Source organism: Cavia porcellus, unplaced genomic scaffold (assembly GCF_034190915.1).
Source record: "Cavia porcellus strain 051 isolate PalLab524CR breed Dunkin Hartley unplaced genomic scaffold, mCavPor4.1 scaffold_40, whole genome shotgun sequence".
Lineage (NCBI taxonomy): Eukaryota > Metazoa > Chordata > Mammalia > Rodentia > Caviidae > Cavia > Cavia porcellus.
This window is the reverse complement of record NW_026947523.1, coordinates 6,225,601-6,250,303: the sequence shown is the minus strand read 5'-3', so window position 1 is coordinate 6,250,303 and position 24,703 is coordinate 6,225,601. Positions and strand designations below refer to the sequence as shown.

The following is a 24,703-nucleotide window of genomic DNA, read 5'->3' as shown; positions in this document are numbered from 1 at the left end:
GTAGAAAGCAAGGAAAATGTTATTTGGGCAAAGAACCAGACATTATCATTCAGCCTTTTACAAAGGACCAAGTAGACTGGCTACTTGAGACTATGGAAGTGTGGCCTATTGCCTTAGCTTCCTTTTCAGGGACTATCAACAATCATTACCCTCCAAATAAGCTGGTTGACCTTGCCAACCGTCATCCATTTATATTCCCTAAGATCACAGCTTCACAACCTCTTCCTGGCACCCTGGTGTTATTCACTGATGGCTCCTCCTCTGGCAGGGCCACTTATGTATCCCAAGACAATGTTTTTACCCTCCAGACAGGCACCTCCTCTGCCCAGTTAGCAGAATTACAGGCTATTCTTGCAGTCTTTACCGCTTACCCTGACCGACTCTTCAATTTGTATACTGACAGTGCTTACCTCGCTCAGTCTGTTCCATTATTAGAGACTGTTGCTACCATCTGTCATGCTTCCCTGGCTGCAAATTTGTTCAAACGATTACAAGACAGCTCAAGACCAATAATGGCCCTGGCTATACCAGTACTTCCTTTGCCCAATTTTGCAAATGCCTTAATATCCTCCACACCACAGGTATACCTTACAATCCTCAGGGACAAGGCTGTTCCCTTAAACTCACCATAGACAAAATAAAAGGGGGGACATGGTACCCAACTCGGGGGTCCCCTAGAAATATCCTTTCACATGCTCTCTTCATTTTAAATTTTCTGACCCTGGATGCTTCAGGCTGCTCCGCTGCATCTCGATTTTGGCATACTCAAACTCAAACATGATTTGCATCTGTTTTCTGGTGGGACCCCACTAACCAATATGTGGAATGGCCCCGACCCGGTCCTTACCTGGGGACGAGGCTCAGTATGTGTTTACTTTCAACAAGACAGAGAGGCTAGATGGCTACCTGAGTGCCTTGTAAAACAAGTAGACAGTTCTTCAAAGACCCCATGCAATGCCCAGGAATAATGTCATTTCCTGAGGCACAATCCCCTGTGTTCTCTTACAGGTGACTCAACTCTCTGGAGCCTTATTGCTGCCTACTCAGCCTTCTCCTTGAGCTGTACCACACCCATGGTGAATTTGGACGCCCGCCAAACAGACTACAACTGCTGACAGCCATGTACGGAACCCCCTGTGACTGTGGAGGAGGCTCTTCTCGGTCCGGAGGAACACAAACCAGCCAAATAGATTGCGATAATAAGCTTGCGGTTCTCGTGGCCAGGCCCTCCCCTACAGGGGGATCAACTCAAAATTGGGAATGCAAAACTAAACCCCAAATTATACCCAAACAAAATAACTGACCGGGGCCTTTCCCACAGGAGTGTAAGTCATATCAGATAGAGATGCATAGCTCCTGTTATGATGCCACAGTAATTGTTTGCATTCAAGGGGAATCACTAGAGTTGTCTCCCATAACTTTGTCTTTTAGTGTCCAAGGGTCTACTTATCCTAGATGTGTACAGTGCAGACATCACTGAGAGCAGCCCACAGTTACCCAGCCAGGACTGTCACATCTCACTTGACACCACAGAAGGAAATTAGAGATGGCAGGAAGTCTATGCCAAGATTCACATCACAGCTCTGTCATCATATGTAGAAGTCTTCCTGGTAGTCCTGATGGAGCTCATGAGGGAGGCACTTCCCTGAGTCTCGTGATCACAAGAGAGCACAATTGGTAACCTTCCCTGACCCTCAGGGATGCATGGCCCAGGCCCTGCCAGTGTGGGGCTGAATTTCAGGCCAGGCTGGAGCTAAGGGAGGAAGGACATGGGCTCCAGCCCATGGTGATATCCTCCCAATTTGACTGACTGGATTGGGCAGGTCCCATGGGGTTTGGCTGGCACAGAAAATAGATTGTGAGCTTCACTCTTGCCTAGGGAGCAATGAGAAGTGGACTGAGCAGCAAATAGGAGAGACCATGGCCCAAGATCTGCATTGGCACTGCACTGGTGAGCCTGAGCTTATCCCCCCACCCTGTTGCTTGTTCCCTTCTATGCATTAGAAGGCCCTACCAGGTGGCTCCTGAGTCCTCTGTCCTGCTCCGGGTTGGTCCTATGAAGCCAGCTGGATGGGAGCTCCACTAAGGCCACTGGCTGTCGTCCCCACCCTCACAGTGTTTTGTCTCTGTGGGGCACATGGGCAGTGCAAATGGGTACCTGATGACCACACGGATCCACTCTGGTGTGTGCAGGGAACAGCCTGGCATAGGGAACCCATTCCTCAGGACACAGGCATTTCTGAGGCTTCTTTCCCAGAGTGCCTGCAGGACCCCAGGAATGGAATTTTCAGGTTCTTACTGACTTTGTTTTCATTTTTTGTATTATTGGGCATTTAAAAAATCTGTTTTACATTTTATTTCTTTTAAAGTATTGTGTTTTACTGAGGTGCAGGGATCTGCATCTACAATGCGATCCCTTGTGAGGCTAATACAAGAGAAGCAGGAATTCATGCTGGCATGGGTCATGAGACAGTAAGAGCCTTCTGCAGCAACTAACGTATCCATTACCCCTGTGTTTTTTTTCTCATTTTCCATTTTTTAAGTTTACTGGTAAAACTTAGGTATGTATAATGATCACATTCATCGTGGGGAATTTGTACCTATACAAAATATATTTTGAGTTGTCTTCCCCCACACCTTGCCCTCCCCTCCCTTCAGCCCCTCTCCCCCTTTTTATTTACAAAGCTTGTTTCCATTTGATCCTTTCCCCTCATTTTTCTTTTCCCTTCTTCCTTCCCCCTTCCCCCCCGCCACTCCTGACTCTGTAGTGCCTCTTTCCTTTTGAAGGATTTTTCCCATTTCCCCATAGCTCATGCACAATGTGGTTCTTATTTACACTTTCAGTTTCGTACACCAGTGACACAGTGCAGTGTTCACAGCTGAAAACTGTCACTCTACAATGGGGAACAAGACAAGGATGTCGCTATCACCACTCTTACTAAACATAGTTCCAGAAGCCCTAGCCAGAGCCACTGGACAGAAAGAGAAAGAAAAGGATTAATGATAGGAAAGGAAGAGGTTAAATTACATTATTTGCAGAGGACAGGATACTCTACACAGAAGACCCCAAAAACTCCACCAAAGTCAGTCATGTAGCCGGAAACCAAGTCAACACTCAAAAATCCACAGCCCCCTGCACACAGATAACTCACTGGGGGGAAGTTAGGGAAACAACACCCACTACTGGGAACTGAACCCAGCCTGTTCACACTGAGAGTTCCCACTCCCCCATTCCTTCAATTATTGTTTTATTTAGTTTTGCTTTGTTTTGAATTTCTCTTTACTGTAAGACAGGACCTTACTAAGTGCTGGGCCTGGACTGGAACTTGCAAACCTGCTGCCTCAACTTCCCAGATTGCTGGGATTGCAAGTGTGTGCTCCTTTATCCACCTCAGCATTTTGTCAAATCCTCAAGATACAGGAAGTTTCCCAGCCCACAGAACTCCAGCGACCATGATCTGCCACCAGGGGCCACTGGGGATAGGGCTGTGGGACAAGAAGTGGTTTCCTCTCACTGCTCAGGAGGAACAGTGATTGTGGCAGATGGCTTTTCTCTGGGCAGCTGTGGTGAGCGTGAAAGGAGGCACTGGACTTGGAGAGGCAGCAACTGCAGGATTCATTGGATCCTTTCTTATTCATTGTTCTGAGTCTTGTGGGTGTCGGACCCTGGGGAAGATTATGGGAAAAAACTTGTTAAAAACTAGGGCTTCAGCCACCAGACCTTCCTCGATGCTGTCCACCACAGAGGACTCTAAAACATACAAACAGGAAATCTTGTCATCCATGCTTGGAGAAATATTTGCTTAGGAGCAGGTGATGGCCCTCTGATTGCTGGAGCAGCTGTCAGCTGTGACAAAACCTGCAAGCCGGTCAGGAAACACAAGCAGAGTAAACCCAAGTGATGGAGAACTACACATCACAATCCAATGTCAAAGGACAGAATTTTGAGAGGAAAATGAAGGAAGCAGCTCACCATGAACATAACATCACTTATAACATTAGCACTGACTTCTGACCAGAAAGAGCAGGGGATGGCACCATCCCTGGGATGTAGCCACAGGGTGTGTCCAGGCAGGGGAAGGGCCTTCTGGGCTCCACTGATGTGGGTCTAGGAAACCAGTGAGGTTGGAACGACCCTGCTGTCATCAGACACCCAGAATTTAACTTGCCAGAGTCAGCACAGAACCAACGAATCTGTGTGGACAGCAGAGGGTTGGGTGTGGGCACCAAGGCTTACTTGGAGCAGGGTCCTGATAGGAAAGGTCCCCTCCAGCCATCTCGAGCACCCCTGAGAACCGGGGTTGTTGGAGCTAGGTGTGTGTGTGTGTTTGTGTGTGTGTGTGTGTGTGTGTGTGTGTGTGTGTGTGTGCGTGCATGTGCACACAAGGGAACGTGTGTGCCTGGAGTGTGGCTTTTTATGTGGGTGCTCTGTGTGGTTTGGTGTAAGACATTCAATCAATGTGCATCTGTTTGTATATCTGCGTGTCTGTGTATGTGTACCTCTGTGTCTCTGCTTCAGATGAGGGTAGATGTCTGGGAGTATAGTCATGGTATTTCAGTGTCTGAGTGTCACAGGTGCAGTACACCTTGGAAGGCCTGGTGGGGCTACTTCTTGGTTATGGTTTAATTCCCTTATCTTGGCTTCACATGTTAAAATTCAACCCCACTGTGCTGCTCCCTGGGGTCAGAAGCAATCTGACTGTGGCGACACCAGTGGCACCTTTGGGAAGTGAGTAGCAGTAGATGAGGCCACCAGAGTGTAGCACTGTGACTGAACCCTGGTGGCTTACTAAGAAGAAGGAGAGAGGCCAGATACACATAGGTTCCCTGTCCCTTGCCATGTGATGCACCAGGACTCTGCCAGCAAGGGGACCCTCACCAGGATGGGAGCCCTTAAACCTCCAGGACCAAAAGCCAAGCTAAATCTCATCTTCCTAAAGTGGCCTGCCTTGGGTATTTCATTATAGTAGCTGCATACCTCCAAACGGATTGAGACAGGAGGAGACAGGAGGAGAGCTTCATCCTTGTTACGTCTCCCACAGTCTCTCTGGTCACCAGCTTGGCCCCTGACAAAGGGAAGCCTCAGTTCCTTTAGAAGGGAAATTGGGCTGGTGTCCAGGTGTGGTGTAGAGCTTGTAGGCCCATCAAGTGTGTCCAGGGGATCCCATGGGTTGGTGAGGCAGCCATGTGGATCCACTGTTCTCTGTGGCTGTGGCACTGGCCATCTTCCTGCTTCTGGTGGACCTGATGCGTCGGCACTAATGCAGGGCTGCTTGCTACCCTGGCCCCATGCCCATGCCTTGGCTGGGCAATCAGCTGGAGCTGTGCCAGGTGCTGCGGCCAGTGCAGGGAAGGAGTCAGGCGAGAGACTGAAGACGCAGGGAGACCAGTTGCTCAGGAGGCAAAAGGCGATTTATTGAAGGACTCCAGAGTTTTTATAGTGTTTCAAACAAAGAGCAGTACAAGTCACTTCAGGACACTTTCTTGTGCATACAGCAAAGGTAAACATGTTCTTGGGCCCAGGAGAAACTTCTTTGTTGTGCAGCCCAGGAGGTAAACATGTTCCTGGGCCCATGAGAAACTTCTTTTGTTTATGTTATGAAGCTATTCCCAGGTTCATATCAGCGTGATGCTTTGTCTAGAAGGCTGAGGTTACCGCAGGATGAGGAACTGGTTGAGGTCCAGCTTCAGTGTGTGGTTTTCCACACCCATTCACTGCCGGACCCCTGATTCCTGCTCCCAATAGAGCTGGACTTCCACAATGAACCATAATCCTTCTACAAGGTGAGGGAGGTATAGGTGGTGATGGCAGAGGCCATGGTGACCCCCAGCTGCAGACAGTGGGTGGTGGGCAAAGCCACAGGCTGGACAGACAACGGGGACCTCAAAAGGAAGCAGGTTGAGAGACTTCCTGGTGGATGGTACTACAAGGCCTAGGGACACTTTGGACTTTCTAATGGTGTCATAGTTTGTGTCTAGATGTCCCCCAAATCCTTACACAGATGTATGTGGGGTTTTTTCAGTGGTGGCTAAATCTTAAGTGTGTGATTGATTCATGGAGCAATGCTAGGATTGAGGGTGCTAAGATGAAGGGTGGGTGACTGCTGGGTCAGCCCACTGATTGGATTGGCACCATCCTAATCTCAGTAGATTTCATACAATAAAAATGATGCAGAAAGGGTTGTCTCCCCCTTTCTCACTTGCTTGCTTTTGCTGTCTTCTGCCACCATGAACTGTCTATCCTCTGGGATGCCTCTCTGCCAAGCCACTCTACCTGGACTACTCTACCTGGGCTACTCTACCTGGGCTACTCTACCTGGGCTACTCTAGCTGGTTATGGATTGAAACCTCTACAAACTGTGAGCTAAATCAGCCTTGCCTCTTTTACCTTGGGGTGTCGGGTACTTTGTGTCGGCAGTGGGGGAAAAGTAATTAAGACAGATGGCAAAGATATGGAAGCCTAAAGACCAGAAAATAGGGATATGGCGGCAGGGTGATACCTAGCTGGATGGGATAGATGTTACCTAGGCCCCATGTCCCTTTCAAGGCCATCAGAGGGAAAGGTCTTTCAACTGGGGGCATGGGGCCAAGGTCCTGAGCAGCACTTTAATCAGGAAATTGAGGTTGAGAGATGTGCAATGACCTGCCTCAAATTGCTTACTGCTGAGTTTGGGCTTCACTGCTCACCTCTGTGAACCTGAGTTTTCTCATCTATGAAAGGGAATGCCAATGAGCCCCACTCACAGCTGTGTCACTCAGGCTACTCATAGCAGGGCACAGCATAGTCCAGCTTTATTCTGTGGCTGTCCAGATGTTGAGCACATCCCCAGTTCTTCTGCACATCCCAGGGTGGCTCCCAAGGTCCTTCCTGCACTGGCCTTCTTGGCTTTCATGGATGAGCTGGTGGCTGAGTACACAACATCTAGGATCCAGCACAGCCACCCCAAGACCTGACTGACGCCTTTCTGGATGAGGTGGAGAAGAGAGACAGCTGTCAAGAAAAGATTAAGGGCTTGGGATGAGGGTCTTGAGAGGGTCGAGGCAAGGTAGAAGCTTATCACCTCTCAGTCACCAGTATTGGGTGAGCTGCAGAGTGTGGGCATCTGAGGAATTCCTCTATTGCCCTGAGCACACCTATCTGCCTGGCCCAGGCCATGGGGAGCCCCAAGATGAGCAGCTGCAATAAGGAGAAACTGCACCTGGCTGTGGTTGACCTGTTCACAGCAGGGATGGTGACCACTTTGACCATGCTGGCCTGGGCCCTGCTTGTGCTCCTGTACACAGATGTGCAGCATGAGCCAAGCAGGGGCTGGATGAGAGGATAAGAAGGGAGGAACAATAGTGGCAGGTCCCCAAGCATAGTAGAGACACTTGCTTCTCTAAGCATGGGCTTAGTCCAGGCTTCTGCAAGCATGAGGCCCTCCTCACCTGGACACAGCCCTCAATGCAGAGGAAGACGGGGTCAGGGTACAGCTCCCAGGGATTGATTGAGCCACCATGGGGATGCTTGTCTGTGTAGGCCATGTCCAACAGGAGATTGATGAAGTGATAGGGCAGTGGTAGTGCCCAGAGATTGTGGACCAGGCCCGCATGCCCTTCATCAACGCCATGATTCACGAGACACAGCACTTTGTGGACATCATCCCAATGAGTATTCCCCACATGATGTCTCGTGACACTGAGGTTTAGGACTTCCACATCCCCAAGGTATACCTGGGGCCCTCCTTCCCCATGGCTCCTACCTGGTGAGATCAGGCAGCAAGCACATAGGCCACCTGATCTGGGGGCCCATAGGTGGTGCCAGGCCCAGGCACAATGTGTGCAATGTCAAGTGAAGACAGTGCCTCCCTGTCCCCATAGAGCCCCCAGGATAGCAGGACCAGGAACCAAAGCAAGACACTGGCTTTTAAGGGAGCCACTGTACACAATGGGCAGAGGCCACTGTGGGCAGCCATGGAAGCCTTCTTCTTTGCAATGGGGTTAAGAAGTTGCTGAAAGCATCTCAGGCCGTGGGTTAACTAAAAGGTCCAGATCCATGCCCGGCAGAGTGAGCCTCTGAGTGCTTATTGGCAGGAATCCTGGTGTGCCCACACCAGTTCATGTTTGTGCCAGGTCCCACAGAAAAAGCCTTTGATAGAATCAAAAACATCTATTCGTAACAAGCACTCTGAAGAAAATCAGTCCAGAGCGAGTTTATCTGATACTGCCAGTATCACATTAAAATGAGCAAAAGTTAAAATCTGTTCCATGATCAGAAACAAGACAAAGATGGTCACTATCATACTGCTATTTACTATAGAACTGTATTTGAAATATTAGAGCAATCAGCCAAGAGAAAGATGAAAAGGAATATGCCTGGATGGGAAGAAGTCAAATGATTGTTATGTTTACATGATCCTTTACATAGAAGATCCAAAATTTCTAACAAAAGACACTGAAAATTAGCATTGCAGGTGGCATTTTCCTTACCCACTACCAGTTCTAGAAGTTTCTTGGAAGACTGAAGACTGAAAGTTCCAGAGGCCCGGGAGGGTGGACTGGCTGCATTGTGATGTATTAACTAATGGTAAATTTGTAGTGTAATACAAAACCAATACCAAAGCAAATAGAAGACTCTTTGCACCAAGGCATCCAGAAGACCGCGTTTATGGTTCTTATACTAAGATGCTGAAAAATTAAAATAGTTAATTAAAAGGATAGTTATTAGCAGTATTGTCATTCTGTGCTGAGCTCGTTACTCTAGTAACCAAGCACCAACCACATAGTTATAGATTAACTGACTGCATCATCATGCTGTTCTGTATGCATCTCCCACCCACCCACCCAGTAACCTGTTTGCTGTGTCAACCTTTGTTCCCTTGTAAGAGACAAATGTTCTTGGTATTGGCAGACCAAAGGCTATGAATTTGCTAACCACCCATTGTGAAATGCCTCTGACATCAAACAAAGGGGAACAAAGGTCCACCTTGTTTCTGTTTCTCATTGATATCTACTTATTGATCAATGAGCTAATCATAAATGAACTATAAAAATCAGTCAAAATTCTAACTCAGTTGCACAGCTTTGCAAATTCCATTTGCATTGTGTTGCTGGGCCAGCTAAAATAAAAGCACTTCTTTTTAAAATGATGTCATCTTGCCCTGTGTTTCATCTGCGGGGGGGGGGGCTTTTTTGGGGCAGGGTTTACAACATGATTAGGCTAGCAGGCTAACAGGACTAAATCACTAGCAAAGAGCCAGCTTCGAGTTCAGTTTAAGTACAGTTTACAAGCAGAAAGTTCAAGGCATTCCATGACTGATTATGTGGATTCAATTGTCATATTGTCAGGAAAACTAAGTCTAAATATATTTGCTTGAAAGGAATTGTCTGTGATAAGGGAGGGGGTTCAAGTGGAGCAAACAAGGTGAAAAGTAGCTTTGACAGGATTACTTGGCCCCCATCCAAGTCCTTAAAGCCAGTTAGAAGCAATAGATTGTCTTAATTAAGGGAAACGTAAGCTGCGAAGAGTCAAATTGCCCAGTGCATTATCAGAAGAAAAGTAGCAGGACCCAGGCAGTCAAGGCTGACTGAATTCAGTGGGGTGTTTACATCACAGGCAGCAGGAGCACAGGCAGAGGCTACTATTTGATTTTCACTTGCTGTAACATGTCTATATGTTTGTTTGTTTGTTTTGGTACCAGAGATGAACTCAGGACTTTGTGCTTGCCATGAAGGCGCTTATGATACTGGCTGAGCTAAATTTCCGGCTATTTGTTATTCTTTAATTGTCTTTACTAATCATAGAATTGCGTGCTTACTGTACTACCCAGCTGAACTGAATCAGAGCAGTGCTGGATGTGGAAGGATTGTTGCCGATGGCATAAAAAGCCAATTGAAGGGGAAGATGGTGCACTGATAATTCTCCTTGAGAAGCTTGTCATGCTGGCTTTCCTGATATGAACTTGCTAGTTCTCATCAGAGGAGCTTATGTCCTCTCTGTTGCTGAGGATGGCTGCGGTTCTCTTCAGGGAAACTCTGGTCCTTACTTTGAGTGTCACTTCCTGGCTCCAGTGCTGATCCCACAGCCCAATGGCACAGATCCATTATCCCATTGGTGCAGACTTTCTTTTTTGTTTGGTGCAGACTTTCAAGCTTCCACCACTGACCTTTGGACCTTACCAGTTCAGATCCTTGAAACAGACTTGCATGTGACATCGTCGTGGGCTCTCTTGGCTTCTAGTTGGACTCCTGGAGAACGTTGCCATAGGCTGTAGGTCTTTTGATGAACTCATGCAAGACATTGCCGAGGGATCCAGGCCCTTGGCTTTGGGTCTCTGGTATGTGGACAGATCTCTTGCATTCTTTTGCATTTGACTCTTTCGGTGAATATTATAAAAGAACCCTAATAAATTTTGTGTTCCATATTAAATCTTTTCCCTTTAAACCCTGACTACAAGAAGTTTCCTAGGGCCTTCGTCCACCCCGGTGGACTACAAGTCCCAGAGATCCCTGCGCGCCCCAGGAGCCTCTGGGGTCACGGAAGAACCAGAAGGCCTCAAGGGCTCTGGCAAAAGCCAGATGTGTCCCACACACTGAGAGTCCTGAGCTCCTCCTCGGTTCGCAAGCTGTGTGCGCGCAGCAGCTTCAGTCTTTGCTGCTCGCCGCCCCGCCACCGTCTCCACGAGGTAAAGGGCGACCCCCTTCTGTCCGGAGGCTGTGGAGGGAGGCCGGACTCGCTTTCCTCAGGCCAAGGGTGCGGAGGAGGCTCCCCGAGCTCAGCGGGCCGCCGAGCCCTGGGGACGCTGAAGCTCCTGCAGCCTCAGGCGCTGTCCCTGCCGTCCGCCTCTGCACGTCTGGCGGCGAAGGGGCTCCCCGCGCCAGCTTCTTGGCCCACAGAGGGCGTGGAGCCGGCGGAGGCCCGCGACCGCTCGGCGGGGCCGGGATAGCGGCCTGAGCCGCTGGGAGCCCCGGGCCCCGGGCCCCGGCTCCTGTTTAAAGAGCCAAAGTTGGGCGCAACCTCGAGGTTCTGATTTGAAAGTTCAGGTTGCGGCCCGGGAAGCTAAGCTCTGCAGGTGCTTCTTGGCTTGCGTGGCAGTGAGCGCCTCCGCCCTAGCGTGGAGGGTGGAGGCCTGGGGCAGGGGCCGTGATCCCCATCAAGACAACGCGGGACAGAGGTGACTGCACTTCGGGGTTCCCTGAGCCTCTTGCCTTGATGCTTTCCTAAGAATTGGGTGGAGAGGATGCCAGCTCTCCTTGTCTTCTGCTCTCCCCAGAAAAAGCGTTTTCAGTCGCTGGTCATCCCCAAAATACACCCCTCCACCCTTGTTTTATTCAGAGAAATGAAAACATACCGAAACGTGCAGTGCTGTACAGGAGTTTCACAGTGAATGGCTGCAGGCTGCCCGCTGGAATGAAGTCCTCAGTTACTGTGCTCTGTCCGGTTCTGTCCACCTGTTATGGCCAGACTTAGAGCATCACTTTGAGAACTCAGACCTGGCTCCTGTGGTTAATACTTAAAGGACAAACTGTTTTGAATAGAATGGTCCCGCAGGCCAGTGGTCAGGGACTGAAGTGAGTTCACAGGCCCTTCTTGGTGGCATTTCTTTATACTTAAGGTTGCCCAGGCTAAACTGGCTGGTTCCTTGTGTAACCTCTGCTTACTGCAGCGGTGCAGCGATGTGTTCCACAGTTGGCAGTCACGGTGCTGATTACTTAGTTGTTTCTTTTAGTTCCCAGCGTGCACTGATTTTCCTCCTTAGCTCCAAGACACCCTGTTCAGTAGTCTGAGAGAGAGGAGACAGGCTCTGTCTCAAAGGCCCAGAACATACTTTGCCTCATAGAGGATGCAGTTAGGGAGAGGGAGCATTTTATGTTGCTTCTTTGACTTAAATGTGCAGGGCCCGGTGTGGGAGAAGGCGGAGTACGCAAGAGCTCTGCAGAGATCCATGGCCTTAGTCAGAAGGGGAGAGGAGATAAAACCAGTCATGGTTGTGGGAGCTTTTTGTGTCCCCATGAGGAGACTTGGAAACAGACTGACCAAGATGGAACTGTGCCCATCCATAGGACCCCACAAGGCTTCTGTCTCCATCTCTGCCTGGTTAGTATTCCCCCAAGTGTGGTCTCTTTAGGAGGCAGTGGCAGCCACATCATAATGTAGTGGTGCACAGGAGAGAGGCACCCAGCAAGGGGCTTCAGCAGAGCCTTCTTACCCAGGAGGGCAGTACCGTAAGGGCCCACAGGTCTTGTCACAGGCCCCTGGGTCTGGTCACCCTCTCTTCTACTCTGTAAGTCATTAGCCAGCACTCCCTGATTCTGTGTGGGTCCTGGGACCATTACTGCCTAGACTTGGCACCACAGACCAAGCTGGAGGCCCTTCTCTGTCACTTGGACACAGGCTGACAATTGTGAAGCCCTTCCAGAGCTTCACGTGCCGCATCTGTACAACCCAGGACAGATGTAGGCCTGTGTGTACTGTAAGTGCTGAAAAGGTGAGGTTTTAGGCAGAGTGAAGAGACACGGGGAGAGATGCAGACACATTCTGATTCTTTCCACAGAGGCAGCTGCATTTCGGTAATACTAGGTCAGATTACCTTTGTGGGGTTTCTGGTTTGTGGGTGCATTTTGGTAATATTAGGTCATATTACCTTTGTGGAGTTCCTGATTTGTGGGTGCTGTGAGCCCTGCTTTGTCTGTCCATAGGGATCCAGCACCCTGTGTTGTTCCCACAAGGGAAGGTCACAAAGTTCAGCACAAACTGAATGTGCCTGATGGGGAACTTGTTCTGTATAGGGTCTTCCCAGCTGAGTCCAGATCTAGTCCCTGGGCTTGGGTTTCTCTTTTAAAGAGAAACAGGCCAGGCAAGGCAGTTGAAAGTGAAGCAGAGCACAGGGCCTGCAGCAGGTGGGATTTAAGAATTCTGGCCCATCTGACTTTAGAGAGAAAGAGAACCAGGCTAAGAACAAGAGCCCCACCGGCTGGGGAGACAGGAACGAAGTGCCCCGTGCAGTGGACCCTTTGTGCTCTGTGCCTATTTGGCTGATTCTCACTTGCCATCTAGGGAGGCAGTAGCACAGACACAATTGTCCCATGATTGAGAAGCAAGCCAGAGCTTCCAAGTGACTGCCCATGGCTGCCAAATCACTCTCAGAATGCTGCATACATACCCAGCTGTCCTGAAATAACAGGGGTTGGAGGGAGAAAGGCTCCCGGCCCAATGGAAACAGGAGTTTTTTCTGTCTCCATCTTTGTCTATAAACAACAGGTCTTTCACGAGGAAGCCAGTGGAATATTCTCATCTGTGCTGTGTTCAAACCAAGGGTCAATGGGGAGTGGACTTTTAGGTTAGGAGTAGTACAGGGAGTTTCCTGAAGTTGCCACCCACCCTCGTGCCTGGACAGTGTGTCTGGGTGGTTCAGGTGAGGCTGGAGCAGGCAGTGCGAGGCCAGCCCATGAGCCAGAGTCCAGACTTTCCACCTAAAACATTAACCATTAATTAGATGAGATAGTGGGTCCGAGAGCTTTTTGAGCCTGGCATCAGTAAGATTTGTTGACTGTCAAGGTTTAAGAGGAAAGGAAAAGTCCGTGACACCTCTGGGCATGCAGTTGGTAAGCGAGGAGTGAAAAGCAGTTGGCGGGGTAGGGAAGTGCACCGAGGACTTGTCCTCAAGGGCTGCCCGTATGTCATGTGCTGCTTGGTACTGCAGAGAAACCAGTGTCAAACATAGTCCCTGCAATCTGTGACCTGTGGGTCTGGCAGGGAGACCAACCTACTCATTCCCTATGACACCGTACAGTGCTAACTCTGCTCCTCGTGTCTACTTCACAGTCAGTGGAGTCAACCCATGCATGTCAGGGAATACATGGCCCTGTGGGACTTGACAAGCAAAATAGTGATTGCCTTTAGCAGTGCTTCAGCTGTGTGTGTCTGCGCAGATGGGCATTTGTTGTTCTGAAGCACATATATGCCAGACAGAGTGATGCACGCCTGTAACCCAGCATTCTGAGAGGCTGAGGCAGGGGGACAGAAAGCTCAGGCCCAGCTGGGCAACTTAGCAACTTGGTGAAACCCTGTCTCAAAATTCAGAGTAGGAGAAATGGGCCGGTAATTAGCTCTGTGCTTAGGCCCTGGGTTCAATCCCTAGTACCATAAAGAAATAGTAAGTAAATGGAGCAGCAGACATATAAGAACCCATATTTGATTATGAAACTGGAGCTTGTGGTCTCTTTTAACATAATCAGTTAAAAGTTTTCTTTAGCAGTTTTCTTTACCTGTGGCATAGGAAGTCCAAAAAGGCATCACAGTCTTACAATTACTTGTACATCACTAATCATAGAAAAATCAGTGGTCAATTATTTTTGGAATGTGTACAGTTACAACCAGAGATTCGTGTTCCTTCCCAGCACTTTTCAAGACCTGACTTGCAGAGAGAAATAGCTCTCATTCCACAGTCACACCTCCCTTCCCTGTCGCGCCTTATTCAAGTCATGCTTTTTGGCAGTGTAAACATTTGTCAACAACTGTTTTCAGGAATGAAACACATGAAGAATAAAAATGAGATAAAAAATGTATGACAAGCACTGGAGAAGTCCTCAGTGATCACAGCCACTTCTACTGATCCAGACATCCGTGCATTTGTTTCACAAAACAAGGTCAAAAATCTTGATGTTTTCTATTTATGTTTCCCTTTTTAACATGTTGTAATAAAAATAGTAAACACAAATGGACTCTGGTTGTGTATGCCCATTAGCTATATTGGATATTTTATATGCAGCCCATGACAGCTCTTTTTAATAAGCTACTACTAATCCATGTTTCCTTTTTATTTATTTATTTTTCTTTTTTTCTTTCTTTGCAGAGAGGGAGGTGGGGCTGGGAGTTGAGCTCATGACCTTGCTTTGCCAGGCAGGTGCTTTATGCCGCTGAGCTATACCCTCAGCCCTAGGAAGGCTCTGCTTCACTCATTGGGGCCTGTGCAGCCTGGAGGTTGGATGCCCCTGCTGTAAGGTGAGAAATCCCAACCTGCTTAGGAGTGAGGGCCTAAGGTGCCAAATCCTCAGCACTCAGATTCCTCAGGCATCTGTGTGGCCTGGGCACGGCCATAATTTCTATCCTCCAAGGAGGTTGAGTTCAGGTTCCATGTACGTGTATGCGTTTATGTTCTTGCCTGGAGAGTAGCCATACGGTGACCTATTTTTCTCTGGCCCCAGTGTGATTGCCTAAAAGGCAGCTGTCCCTGCCACACCCTGGAGCGAGAAGTCTTAGATTCCCCACCTCCAGCAGTCACCAGCCCCGTTTTGTTGAGACAGATTTTCACTAAGTTGCCCAGGCTGGTCTCAAACTTGTGTTCCTCCTGCTTCAGCCTTCCAGGTAGCTGAGATTGCACATGTGCCCCACCATGCTTAGTTCATATAATGCTGCAGAGATTTTTAAAATGTGTGTTTGTGGTATTGGGGATTGAACCTGAGTCCTCATGAACGCTAGGAAAGTGTTCTAAAACTGAGCTGCCCCCAGCCTTAAGTCCAGCCTCCTAATAATTTTATATTAACAAATGGCAATGTGAGTTTTGGACGGGACATTGAGTCCATAGTTGCCTAGTTGGTTGAGAGGTTGCTTGGTTGGTTTGTTGTTCTGAGTCAGGCTACTTTCTAGTTCTGGAAGCTCAAGGACATAGTGTCCCCATCATCTTGGCTCCAGTGAGAACCTCCTAGCAGATGCTGTCACCAGACAGGAAGCCATTAAAGCTATGTGGGCTCCATAATACCAAGTCCTGGAGAAGCAGCACAGGGTGCCACGTGTCCTCTTCCAGTGGAATCATCCAGATAGTGCCTAATTCCCAGCCGGTATGTGAAGAGAAGAATGGAGCATATCCAGTGTCAGTGCCAGCTCCCCTGTGACGTCCGCAGATTGTACTGGGGTTTGATCTTCCAGGCCTGGAACACCACATGGCTGACATGAGTTACTGAGCCTTCAGCACCCCTAGAGGTCAAAATGATCCATCCAGATCCAGTGACCCAACACTATATCACTTGCTAGCATGATCTATTTGATGACCTATTTGGCACGTCTCCTAGGAGCTGGGCACAGTTTGAGCAATTCTTAGTGAGGTATAGGATTTGCATCCCACCTGCTGAGTTTGTCCTTTAGCGCTCAGGGGCCTGTTTAGCCTGGATGTGTACAGGGCAGGCACCACTGAGCCCAGTCCACACTATAGCCAGTTGATGGAGCCCATGAGGGTGCCACTTCTCTGAGCCTCTTAGTCACCAGAGAGCACGATTGGTGTCCTGCTTGAGCCCCTTAGGGATGAGGTCCAGCCCCCTGCGAGTGTAGAGTGTGAGTTTAGGTCAGGCTGGAGCAGGCAGAGGACACTTGTGTGGGCTGCAACCCTGGGTGACATCCTCCAAATGCCTGCCTTGATTGGGCAGGTCCCACTGGGTTGGACCAGCACAGGAAATGGGGTCTGTGGGCTTCAAACCTGCCCTGGGAGAAGGGTCAGCCTTGGGCTGTGGAGTGGGCAGCAGATATGCAAGACCTTGATTCTAGACCTGCGCTGCCACTGTGCTGTGTGACCCTGGACTTATCCCTCTCACCTTGTGCTTCTGTTTCTATTTGTGCCCCAAAGTTGGTCACACGGGATGGCTCCTGAGGTCCCTCTTCTGTGCTGAGTTGGTCTTCTGAACCTCAGGGTCTAAAGGTGCTACTAATGGCACCAACTGCTGCCTTCCCTCTGTCTTTACCCTCAGGATGACTCTTCTGGGCCAGGCATGTGGGCAGTGCTTATGGGAATTAGAGACTACTAAGGATTCCTGAATCTGGTACACTGCCTGGTGCATTTGGGAACAACTTGGAACAGAGAACCCTAGACACTCAGACCACTCTGAGGCCGCCTCCCAGTTGTGTTGTCCTGTGCTGTGCTTTGCACTGAGAGTAGAACCCAGGGCTTTGCACTGTTACCTCCCCCGCCCTTTAAAATAATAATAAAACCAATCTTAAGTTGCTAATTTCCCCAGGGTGGGATCACACTTGTGATCCTCCTGCTGTACCCTCCCAGAGTGCTGGGGTTGTGGGTGTGTGCCACCACAGTTGCTTCAGCATTTTCTTAAATCCCCTTAGGGCAGGGAGCTCCCCAGCTCATAGCACTCCTGGCACCAGAGTCTGCCACTTGACACAGTCAGAAGGCCCCCAGGGCCTGATGGGCCACTGCCTAGTACTAAGGTATACTAGTAAGGTACTGTCCCTGCAGCCGTCAGGAAAGAGAGCACGTGTGCAGGTGGGGCAGGATGGGCAGATATGGAGGGCTAAAAGAAGGCATTAGAAACAACTGTTTGAGAGTTTCTTGGATTTGTTCATTCTCATTCATGGTTCTCAGGATTGGGGTGTCAAAGGTTAGGACCCATCATGCCCAGCTTTCTTAAGAGCTGGAGGGCTCTAGGCACCGGGTCTTCCTGCATGTTAAAGTGTGAAAACATAAGTTTTATGGCTCCTTTGTTGGGAGAAACATTTTCCTAGGTCTGGGTGCCCTCTGATACCTGGGGGAATCATTCAGTTGTGATAAAATATTAAGAGGTTCAAGGAACTCCAAGTAGCATAACCTCTAAAGAGATCTTTACCACTCAGTATTGTCAAAAGAGAATTTTGAAGGAGCAAGAAGAAAGCCAGTCCTTGTGAGCATAAGATTGTCCGTAACATCAGTACTGACTTCTGATCAGAAACCTGAGAGGCCAGAGAACTGGCTGAGGACGTGTCCAGGCAGGGGAAGGGGATTCTGGACTTCCCTGATTGCCAGGCCTGGGGAACTAGTAAGCCTCGAGCACCTTTCTGTCTCGGAACACCCAGAATTTAACTTGCCAGGGCTGTGGGGATCCCCCTCTGCCAGTCTCTTCATGGTCTGGTGGAGCCCACATTTGTGATCCCAGGGAAATGTTACTAGAATTGCAATAATTAATTTCAGCCTACCACTTCCAGTATGACCACTGCATGAATAAAGATCTGTAGGAGCCAAGGGGGTCCTAAGTCCAGTCAGAAGAATGTCTGACTGGAGCAAAGCCCTTGACCCAGGGCTGATCCCAGATTTTATTAATCTGTCAAAGGCGGGGTGGCTCAGGGGTGAATGACTGAGTCCAGTCCAGGAGGTGCGTGAGTGCTGTGAGCAGAGCTAGGTAGGAGGCAGAGAGGGGCTTGCAGAGAGTAATCTGCGGAACAGCTTGAGGAGGAATCCTGTGTTGGGGGTCAGCGTTGCAGCTTTGATGTCCAGTCTTCATGCCCTGGGATGTGAAGGTTCTTTCTCAAGCCTCAATCTCAGTGGGCAGTGGCAGATAGCGCAGTGACCCTAGCCTAGCTCACACATACTGGTTGGGAGCTGCATTGGGGCATCGCTGACCTGTCCCTTTTTTTTTTTTTTGTACCGTGGACTGAACTCATGAACTCGTGCTGCCCGTGCAGGCACTAATGTCACCGAGCTAAATCCCAGGTCCCTGTCCCATTGATTTAAAGGCTACACATCAGTCAATTAAGGGGTAAAGAAATATCTAAGCCAGCTCTGTGCATGTCAATTCACAGAATTAGTGGCAGGTTTGGCCAAAATGGAGATAAATAGTCTTTTTGCAAGGAGAGCCATCCTAGTGGTCCTCCCCAAGGGTCAGGCCGGAGCCCAGGATCTGGGTGGGGATGGCCAAGGGCCCCATGGAGAGCCACACTAGAGCAGCCCCAATAGGAGAGGCTCCTCCAGCACCCTGAGGCACCCTGGGTTGAGGTGTGCACACGTGCCTGTGTGCATGCACAGGATTACGTGTGTCTGAGTGAGTCTCTCTGTGAATGCTGGGGGTGTGGCTTGGTGGGACCAGAATCAGTGTGGGAGTGGGGGTGGGTGTGGGTGTGTAGTACATAGGAGTAATATCTGGGAATGGGCTCCTGGCATGTGTGGTAGGTGACACAGGTGCGGGACACCTTGGAAGCCCTGGTGGGGGCATTTCTTGGGTATGGTTGAATCTCCTATCTTGGCTTCACATGTTAAAATTCAACCCCACTGTGCTGCTCAATGGAGACAGAAGCAATCTGACTGTGGTGACACAGGTGGCGCCTTTGGGAAGTGACTAGCAGTAGATGAACCCACCAGAGGGTGGCACTGTGACTGAACCCTGGTGGCTTACTAAGAAGAGGGAGAGAGGCCAGACACACACAGCTCCCTGTCCCTTGCCATGTGATGCACCAGGACTCTGCCAGCAAGGGGACCCTCACCAGATAGGAGCCTTTTAACCTCCAGAACCAAAAGCCAAACCAAATCTCTTCCTTACGTGGCCTGCCTCAGGTATTTCATTACAGTAACTGTAACTCCAGACCGAGACAGGAGGAGACAGGTGGAGACCTTGTCCCACCCTCCCTCTGATCACCAAGGCCTCCCTCTATTTGTGAGTGACAGATATGAGAGGCAAAGGCTCCTGAGGAGCAGATGGGCAAGGCAAGGGAAGGACAAGAACTCAGCAGGAGACACAGATGTGCCACATCTGGGGTATGTGTCAGTGTAGAGGTGGTGTGCAGGGTCAAGTCCTACCACGCTCTAGCTGTGGGGTACGAGGGAGGGACTGGTACAGTTCTCCATCAGTCACCACCGCCTCCCTCCCCTGGGTCAGCACCTAGGCAAGAGGGGCAAGGACCTCTGTCACGGCCACCGTGCCTGCCCCTTCCCTGCCCCATCTGTCCGTCTACCCTCTGAATAGAGTAGCTTGGCTCCTGGCTGGGGATAAAGTTTTACGCGGGAATGTCCAGGCTGGTCCAGTGCCCAGGGTGTGACAGCCATGTCTTCCTCTTGACCCTAGGTCCCTGGAGTGGTGCCGGGCTCTGTTTGTCCAGGGGCACCCACACCGGTGGGTGAGGAGGCAGCCATGGGGCTGCTGACCGGGGATGCACTGTTCTCTGTGGCCGTGGCTGTGGTCATCTTCCTGTTCCTGGTGGACCTGATGCACCGGCGCCAATGCTGGGCCACTCGCTATCCCCCAGGCCCTGTGCCAGTGCCCGGCGTGGGCAACCTGCTGCAGGTGGACTTCCGGAACATGCTGGAGAGCTGCCGAAAGGTAAGGGAGCTGGTGTCACCCGGCAGCTATGATGGCAAGGACATGCACACACCAAAGCCTGCAGTAGCTGGTGGGGAGCCCAGGCTGCACAGGGAGGTGGGCCCCCAAGTGGCAGCAGGGGAAGGCTGCCTTGGGGAAGACACTTCAGGCCCAGGGACACTCTGAGCTCTCTCAGGGTACAAGGCTTGGAGCTGAGTGAGATGTGGCAGGAGATTCTGGATCCAGTTGGGTAGAGCAGAAGTTATGCAGGCCCCGGGTCCCTTCTGATGACATCAGAGGAACAGTCCTGGGAGTGAGGGGCAGGACCAGCATCCTGAACAGCATTTAGCGGGGATACTGAGGCCAGGAGAAGGCAGTGATGCTTTCAGTCCTGTGAAGCCGCGGTGCCGGGGTCTCTTGTGCACCGTGACGGGTTGGTAAGCGCTGGTCAGTCTCATCCAAAGTGAGCTCCTCTCCCATAAAGGACGCGAGCCCTGGCCTCCTGACTCCTGATTTGGACACTGGGTCTATTCCTCATGCCTGGTTTTCTCTTCGCTTTCCCAAGCCTCGTTTGATGAGGTAAAGACCAGCAGCTCTGCAGGGTCCAGCCCCAGCTTCACAGACGCTCTGACCTTTTGCCTGCAGCTGCGGGGCCGCTTCGGAGATGTGTTCAGCCTGCAGCTGGCCTGGAAGCATGTGGTCATTCTCAACGGGCTGGTGGCCGTGCGGGAGGCGCTGGTGAACCACAGTGAGGACACTGCTGACCGGCCACCAATGCCCATCTATGAGCACGTGGGCATTGGGCAGCACTCTCGTGGTAAATGAAGGCAGCGACAGAGAGAGAAGCAGGGGTGGGGAGGATCAGGGACTGGGAAGCAGTGGTCACAGGCTGTACAGGGTCTGATGGGGGCAGACAGCGATGCGGCGTGAGGAAAAGCCAGAGAATGCAGGTGATAGAGGTGGTTCAAAGGGACCCCAGGCTGCGACAGGGAGGGGTGGACGAGGAAGTGTGTGGTCGGGCAGAAGTCTCGAGCCCCAGTGCCCACCTGTCCTTAGGGGTGATCCTGGCGCACTACGGGCTCACCTGGCGTGAACTGAGGCGCTTCTCTGTGTCCACCCTGCGCAACTTCGGCCTGGGGAAGAAGTCGCTGGAGCAGTGGGTGACCGAGGAGGCCGCCTGCCTCTGTGCCGCCTTTGCCTCCCAGGATGGTAGGTGATGGGCCCTGGGGAACGAGGAGGTGTCATAGGAAGGGGCGGGGAGGAGGAGAGGCAGACTGTAACTGGAACTCTGCCCCTTCCTAATGCACATCCCGTTCTCAGGACGCCCCTTTAGCCCCAATGCATTCCTGAACAAAGCCACATGCAATGTGATCGCTTTGCTCATCTATGCACACCGCTTTGAGTACGAGGACCTGCGCCTCAACCAGCTGCTGAGGCTGCTAGAGGACACCATGAAGGAAGAGTCCGGCATCGTGCCCCAGGTGCTGGGCAGGGGGCCCCCTGAGGTGGGACCTCTGAGGAGGATTCGCATGCAGGGGCAATGGGCGGAGGGCATTGCTGGACAGGCTACCACAGGAGGAAAAGGCTGGAGATGGCAGATGGCAGACGACAGTCATGAGACAGGCAGGCTGTCTTCTGTGTTCCAGATAAGGCGGAGTCAGCACCTTCAGTCCACACTGGGAGTCACACAAGCTTAGATTTCCGTGGTGGAGTGTCACATGTGGCAGCCCAAGCTAGGAGCAGGCAGGCAGGGAGTGGCCACTACTGGCCCAGGCAGGCCCCTGCTCCCCTACCTGAGGAGGGTGAGACCTGAGGCTGCTCCCGTGAGCACTTAGGAGATATCCAGGCCCCCTCTTGTGTTGTCACAGGTGCTGAACGCAGTCCCCATTCTCCTGCGCATCCCAGGGCTGCCAGACAAGGTCTTCCCTGGGCAGAAGGCCTTCATGGATCTGCTGGATGAGCTGCTGACCGAGCACCGGATGAGCTGGGACCCAGCCCAGCCCCCCCGAGACCTGACTGATACCTTCCTGAGTGAGATGGAGAAGGTGAGGGGCAGCTGTAAGAGGAGGGACTGGGGGTCTGAGCTGGGGGGGAGGGAGGGAGTCCTGTGAGGCCAGTGGGGCCTGGGCATCTCCCAGTGACCCAGCATCTGGGCTGAGGGATGCAGAACCGGGGACATTTTGGGGCTCCTTCCTCTTCCTCCTGAGCCCACCCTCTCTACCTGGCCCAGGCCAAGGGGAACCCCAAGAGCAGCTTCAGTGATGCAAACCTGCGCCTGGTTGTGGCTGACCTTTTCACAGCAGGGATGGTGACCACTTCGACCACGCTGGCCTGGGCCCTGCTGCTCATGATCCTGAACCCGGATGTGCAGCGTGAGCCCAGCTGGGGCTGGTGGGAGAATGAGGAAGGGTAGTGCAGGGCTCCTGAGTTGAGTTGGGATCCCTGCTCCAAGCATAGGCGTCGTCAGTTTCTGTGTGAGGACACAGCCTTTAACACAGGGGTGGGCAGGGTCAGGGCACTACTTCTGGGACTGACCTGCCGTGGGAACCCTTGTCTGTGCAGGCTGTGTGCAACAGGAGATTGATGAAGTAATAGGCCAGGGGCGTCCCCCAGAGATGGCGGACCAGGCCCGCATGCCCTTCACCAACGCCGTGATTCACGAGGTGCAGCGCTTTGCGGACATCGCTCCACTAGGTTTTCCCCACATGACATCCCGGGACACTGAGGTGCAGGGCTTCCTCATCCCCAAGGTAGGCCTGGGGCCCTCTTTCTCCAGGGTAGCCACTACTAGGTGAGGCTGGGCAGTGCCCAAGCCATCAGATCCTGGATTCCCTTGGTGCTGCCATGGGTGCACCACTGAGTACACAGTGCCTCCCTGACCCCACTGAGTCTCCGGAGTGGTGAAATAAAGGCTAAAACAAGTCATATGGTGTTGGAGGAGACAGCACACGCAAAGACAGATGACAGCGTGAGCACCCATGGGAGCCCTGTGACCAGGCCCTGCTATGGGATCCGAGAGGGCACTGAGAAGCTTCTGGGGCTCATGGTTAATTGAAGGCTCCAGGTGTGAGCAGGTAGTGAGTGTGTGCTTGTGCATACTGAGTGACAGCACGAGCTGTGTCCCCACCTTAGTCCACTTTCATGCTGTGCATCTCCTGCCAGGGGACCACACTCATCACCAACCTGTCATCGGTGTTGAAGGATGAGACCGCCTGGGAGAAGCCCCTCAAATTCCACCCTGCACACTTCCTGGATGCTGAGGGCCGCTTTGTGAAGCCCGAGGCCTTCATGCCATTCTCAGCAGGTGCCTGCTTCTTGGGTACCCGGTCCCTGTGCCCTTTTCAGGGTGCCTGGCTGGGGAGGTGCCCAGGCTGCGGTCTGACTGAGCGCCATCACACCCACAGGTCCCCGCACATGCCTCGGGGAGCCCCTGGCCCGCATGGAGCTCTTCCTGTTCTTCACCTGCCTGCTGCAGCGCTTCAGCTTCTCGGTGCCTGAGGGGCAGCCCCGGCCCAGCGACTCTGCCCCCTTTGCCATCCTGAAGAGCCCATCCCCCTACCAGCTCTGCGCACTGCACCGTTAGAGGTGGCACCAAGGCCCTGCACTTGTGGCCAGCAGAGACCAGATGTACAATGAGCCCTTTTAGCAGCTCTACCCTGGCAACTTGCGGGTCCCCGTGCCATCGTGGGGCCTCAGCAGCCTCCCCAGGGCCTCTTCTGCTCCCTACTTCATCTCTTCTTTACTGAGAAAAAAAAAAAGGTAAAACTGGTCTCTTTTCCAGGTTAGGGCTTGTAGCTTCATGATAGTCGCATGCTTAAAAGGGTTTCTAAATAAAAGACAAAGCAGGCTGGGGATTTAGCTCAGTGGCATAAGCACCTTCCTGGCAAGGGCGCGGTTATAAGTTCGATCTCCCGTAACAAAAAGGGAAGAGGACAGTCAGATAAAATCTGCTATGTTAACTCTAAAAAAGCACTGACACTTCAGAAGTTACTGCAGTAATATAATTGTTTGCTTTTTTTGTAATCCCATAGATTGTTTACAAAGCAAAGGAGACAAAGATTAGGCACTGGCCAAAGTAGATGATAAACTCCCAGTACCAGGAGAAAAACAGAACTGTACCAGTGACTGTAGAACACTAGCTTGGCAATCTGTTGGGCTGGTGCCTCATTTGCATGTGATCAAAAAATTAAAACAACAAGTCTCATTTTTGTTCTTCCCTGCCTCCGTCTGGTCTGCCCATTACACAGGCTTGCACGTCAGTTTTACCCCTTGTATTACCTCCCTGCAGGGCCCCGAGGGAGGGTTGCACATGGCTTCTCAGGACGGCAGCTTCACCCTCTACCCCCCACCCCCCCCCACACACACACGCCCAAGTCTACCTAGCCAGTGAGGGAGACCCCACAGGTTCTAGCAGTTCTAGCACCCAGAAACCTAGTTCAGCAGGCCTCCAAGCAGGCCCGGGGTACCTGGGTGGGTGCAGCTGGAGGCCTGATGCCGCAAGTTTCATGGGAAGGCCTAGGGGGAACCCAGGACAGCAGCCTCCCTGCGTCACTAGAAGGCAGGATCACGCTCCTTCCCTGGCCCCTTGCAGTGTGGAGCTGCTTCTCAGGCCCAGCTGGAGTCGGAGGACAATTGTCAGATGTGCAGACTAGGGTTCAACCTTCTAAGTGGTCAGGGA

The 24,703-nt window shown here is 51.4% G+C and overlaps 1 protein-coding gene across 7 annotated transcripts; it reads left to right on the top strand.

Moving 5' to 3' along the window:
• The first annotated feature begins 10,480 nt into the window (after window positions 1-10,480).
• Window positions 10,481-24,229, top strand: LOC100717002 (cytochrome P450 2D16-like). 7 transcript variants are annotated; one of them, XM_063243910.1, is made up of 12 exons: window positions 10,501-10,664; window positions 14,507-14,628; window positions 14,835-14,983; window positions 19,792-20,046; window positions 20,591-20,842; window positions 21,082-21,234; window positions 21,346-21,506; window positions 21,894-22,070; window positions 22,256-22,397; window positions 22,588-22,775; window positions 23,188-23,329; window positions 23,430-24,229. In XM_063243910.1, the coding sequence occupies exons 4-12, from the start codon at window positions 19,947-19,949 to the stop codon at window positions 23,606-23,608; spliced, it is 1,494 nt and encodes a 497-aa protein (XP_063099980.1). In that variant the 5' UTR covers window positions 10,501-10,664; window positions 14,507-14,628; window positions 14,835-14,983; window positions 19,792-19,946; the 3' UTR covers window positions 23,609-24,229. The 7 variants fall into 7 exon arrangements, 6 of the variants coding, with proteins under 6 accessions (XP_003470584.1, XP_063099979.1, XP_063099980.1 ...); XM_063243908.1 differs by having other exon boundaries at window positions 10,502-10,664; window positions 20,671-20,842; XR_010045793.1 differs by lacking the exons at window positions 14,507-14,628; window positions 14,835-14,983 and having other exon boundaries at window positions 10,481-10,664; window positions 20,671-20,842; window positions 23,430-23,784; window positions 24,057-24,229.
• The last annotated feature ends 474 nt before the right edge of the window (window positions 24,230-24,703 follow it).

Coding starts and splice junctions, on each gene's coding strand:
- LOC100717002 (XM_003470536.5), top strand. CDS start 19,858: ATGGGGCTGCTGACCGGGGATGCACTGTTCTCTGTGGCCGTGGCTGTG. Junction 21,235..21,345: donor CGCCTTTGCCTCCCAGGATG/GTAGGTGATGGG, acceptor TCCCGTTCTCAG/GACGCCCCTTTAGCCCCAAT. Junction 22,776..23,187: donor AGGGCTTCCTCATCCCCAAG/GTAGGCCTGGGG, acceptor ATCTCCTGCCAG/GGGACCACACTCATCACCAA.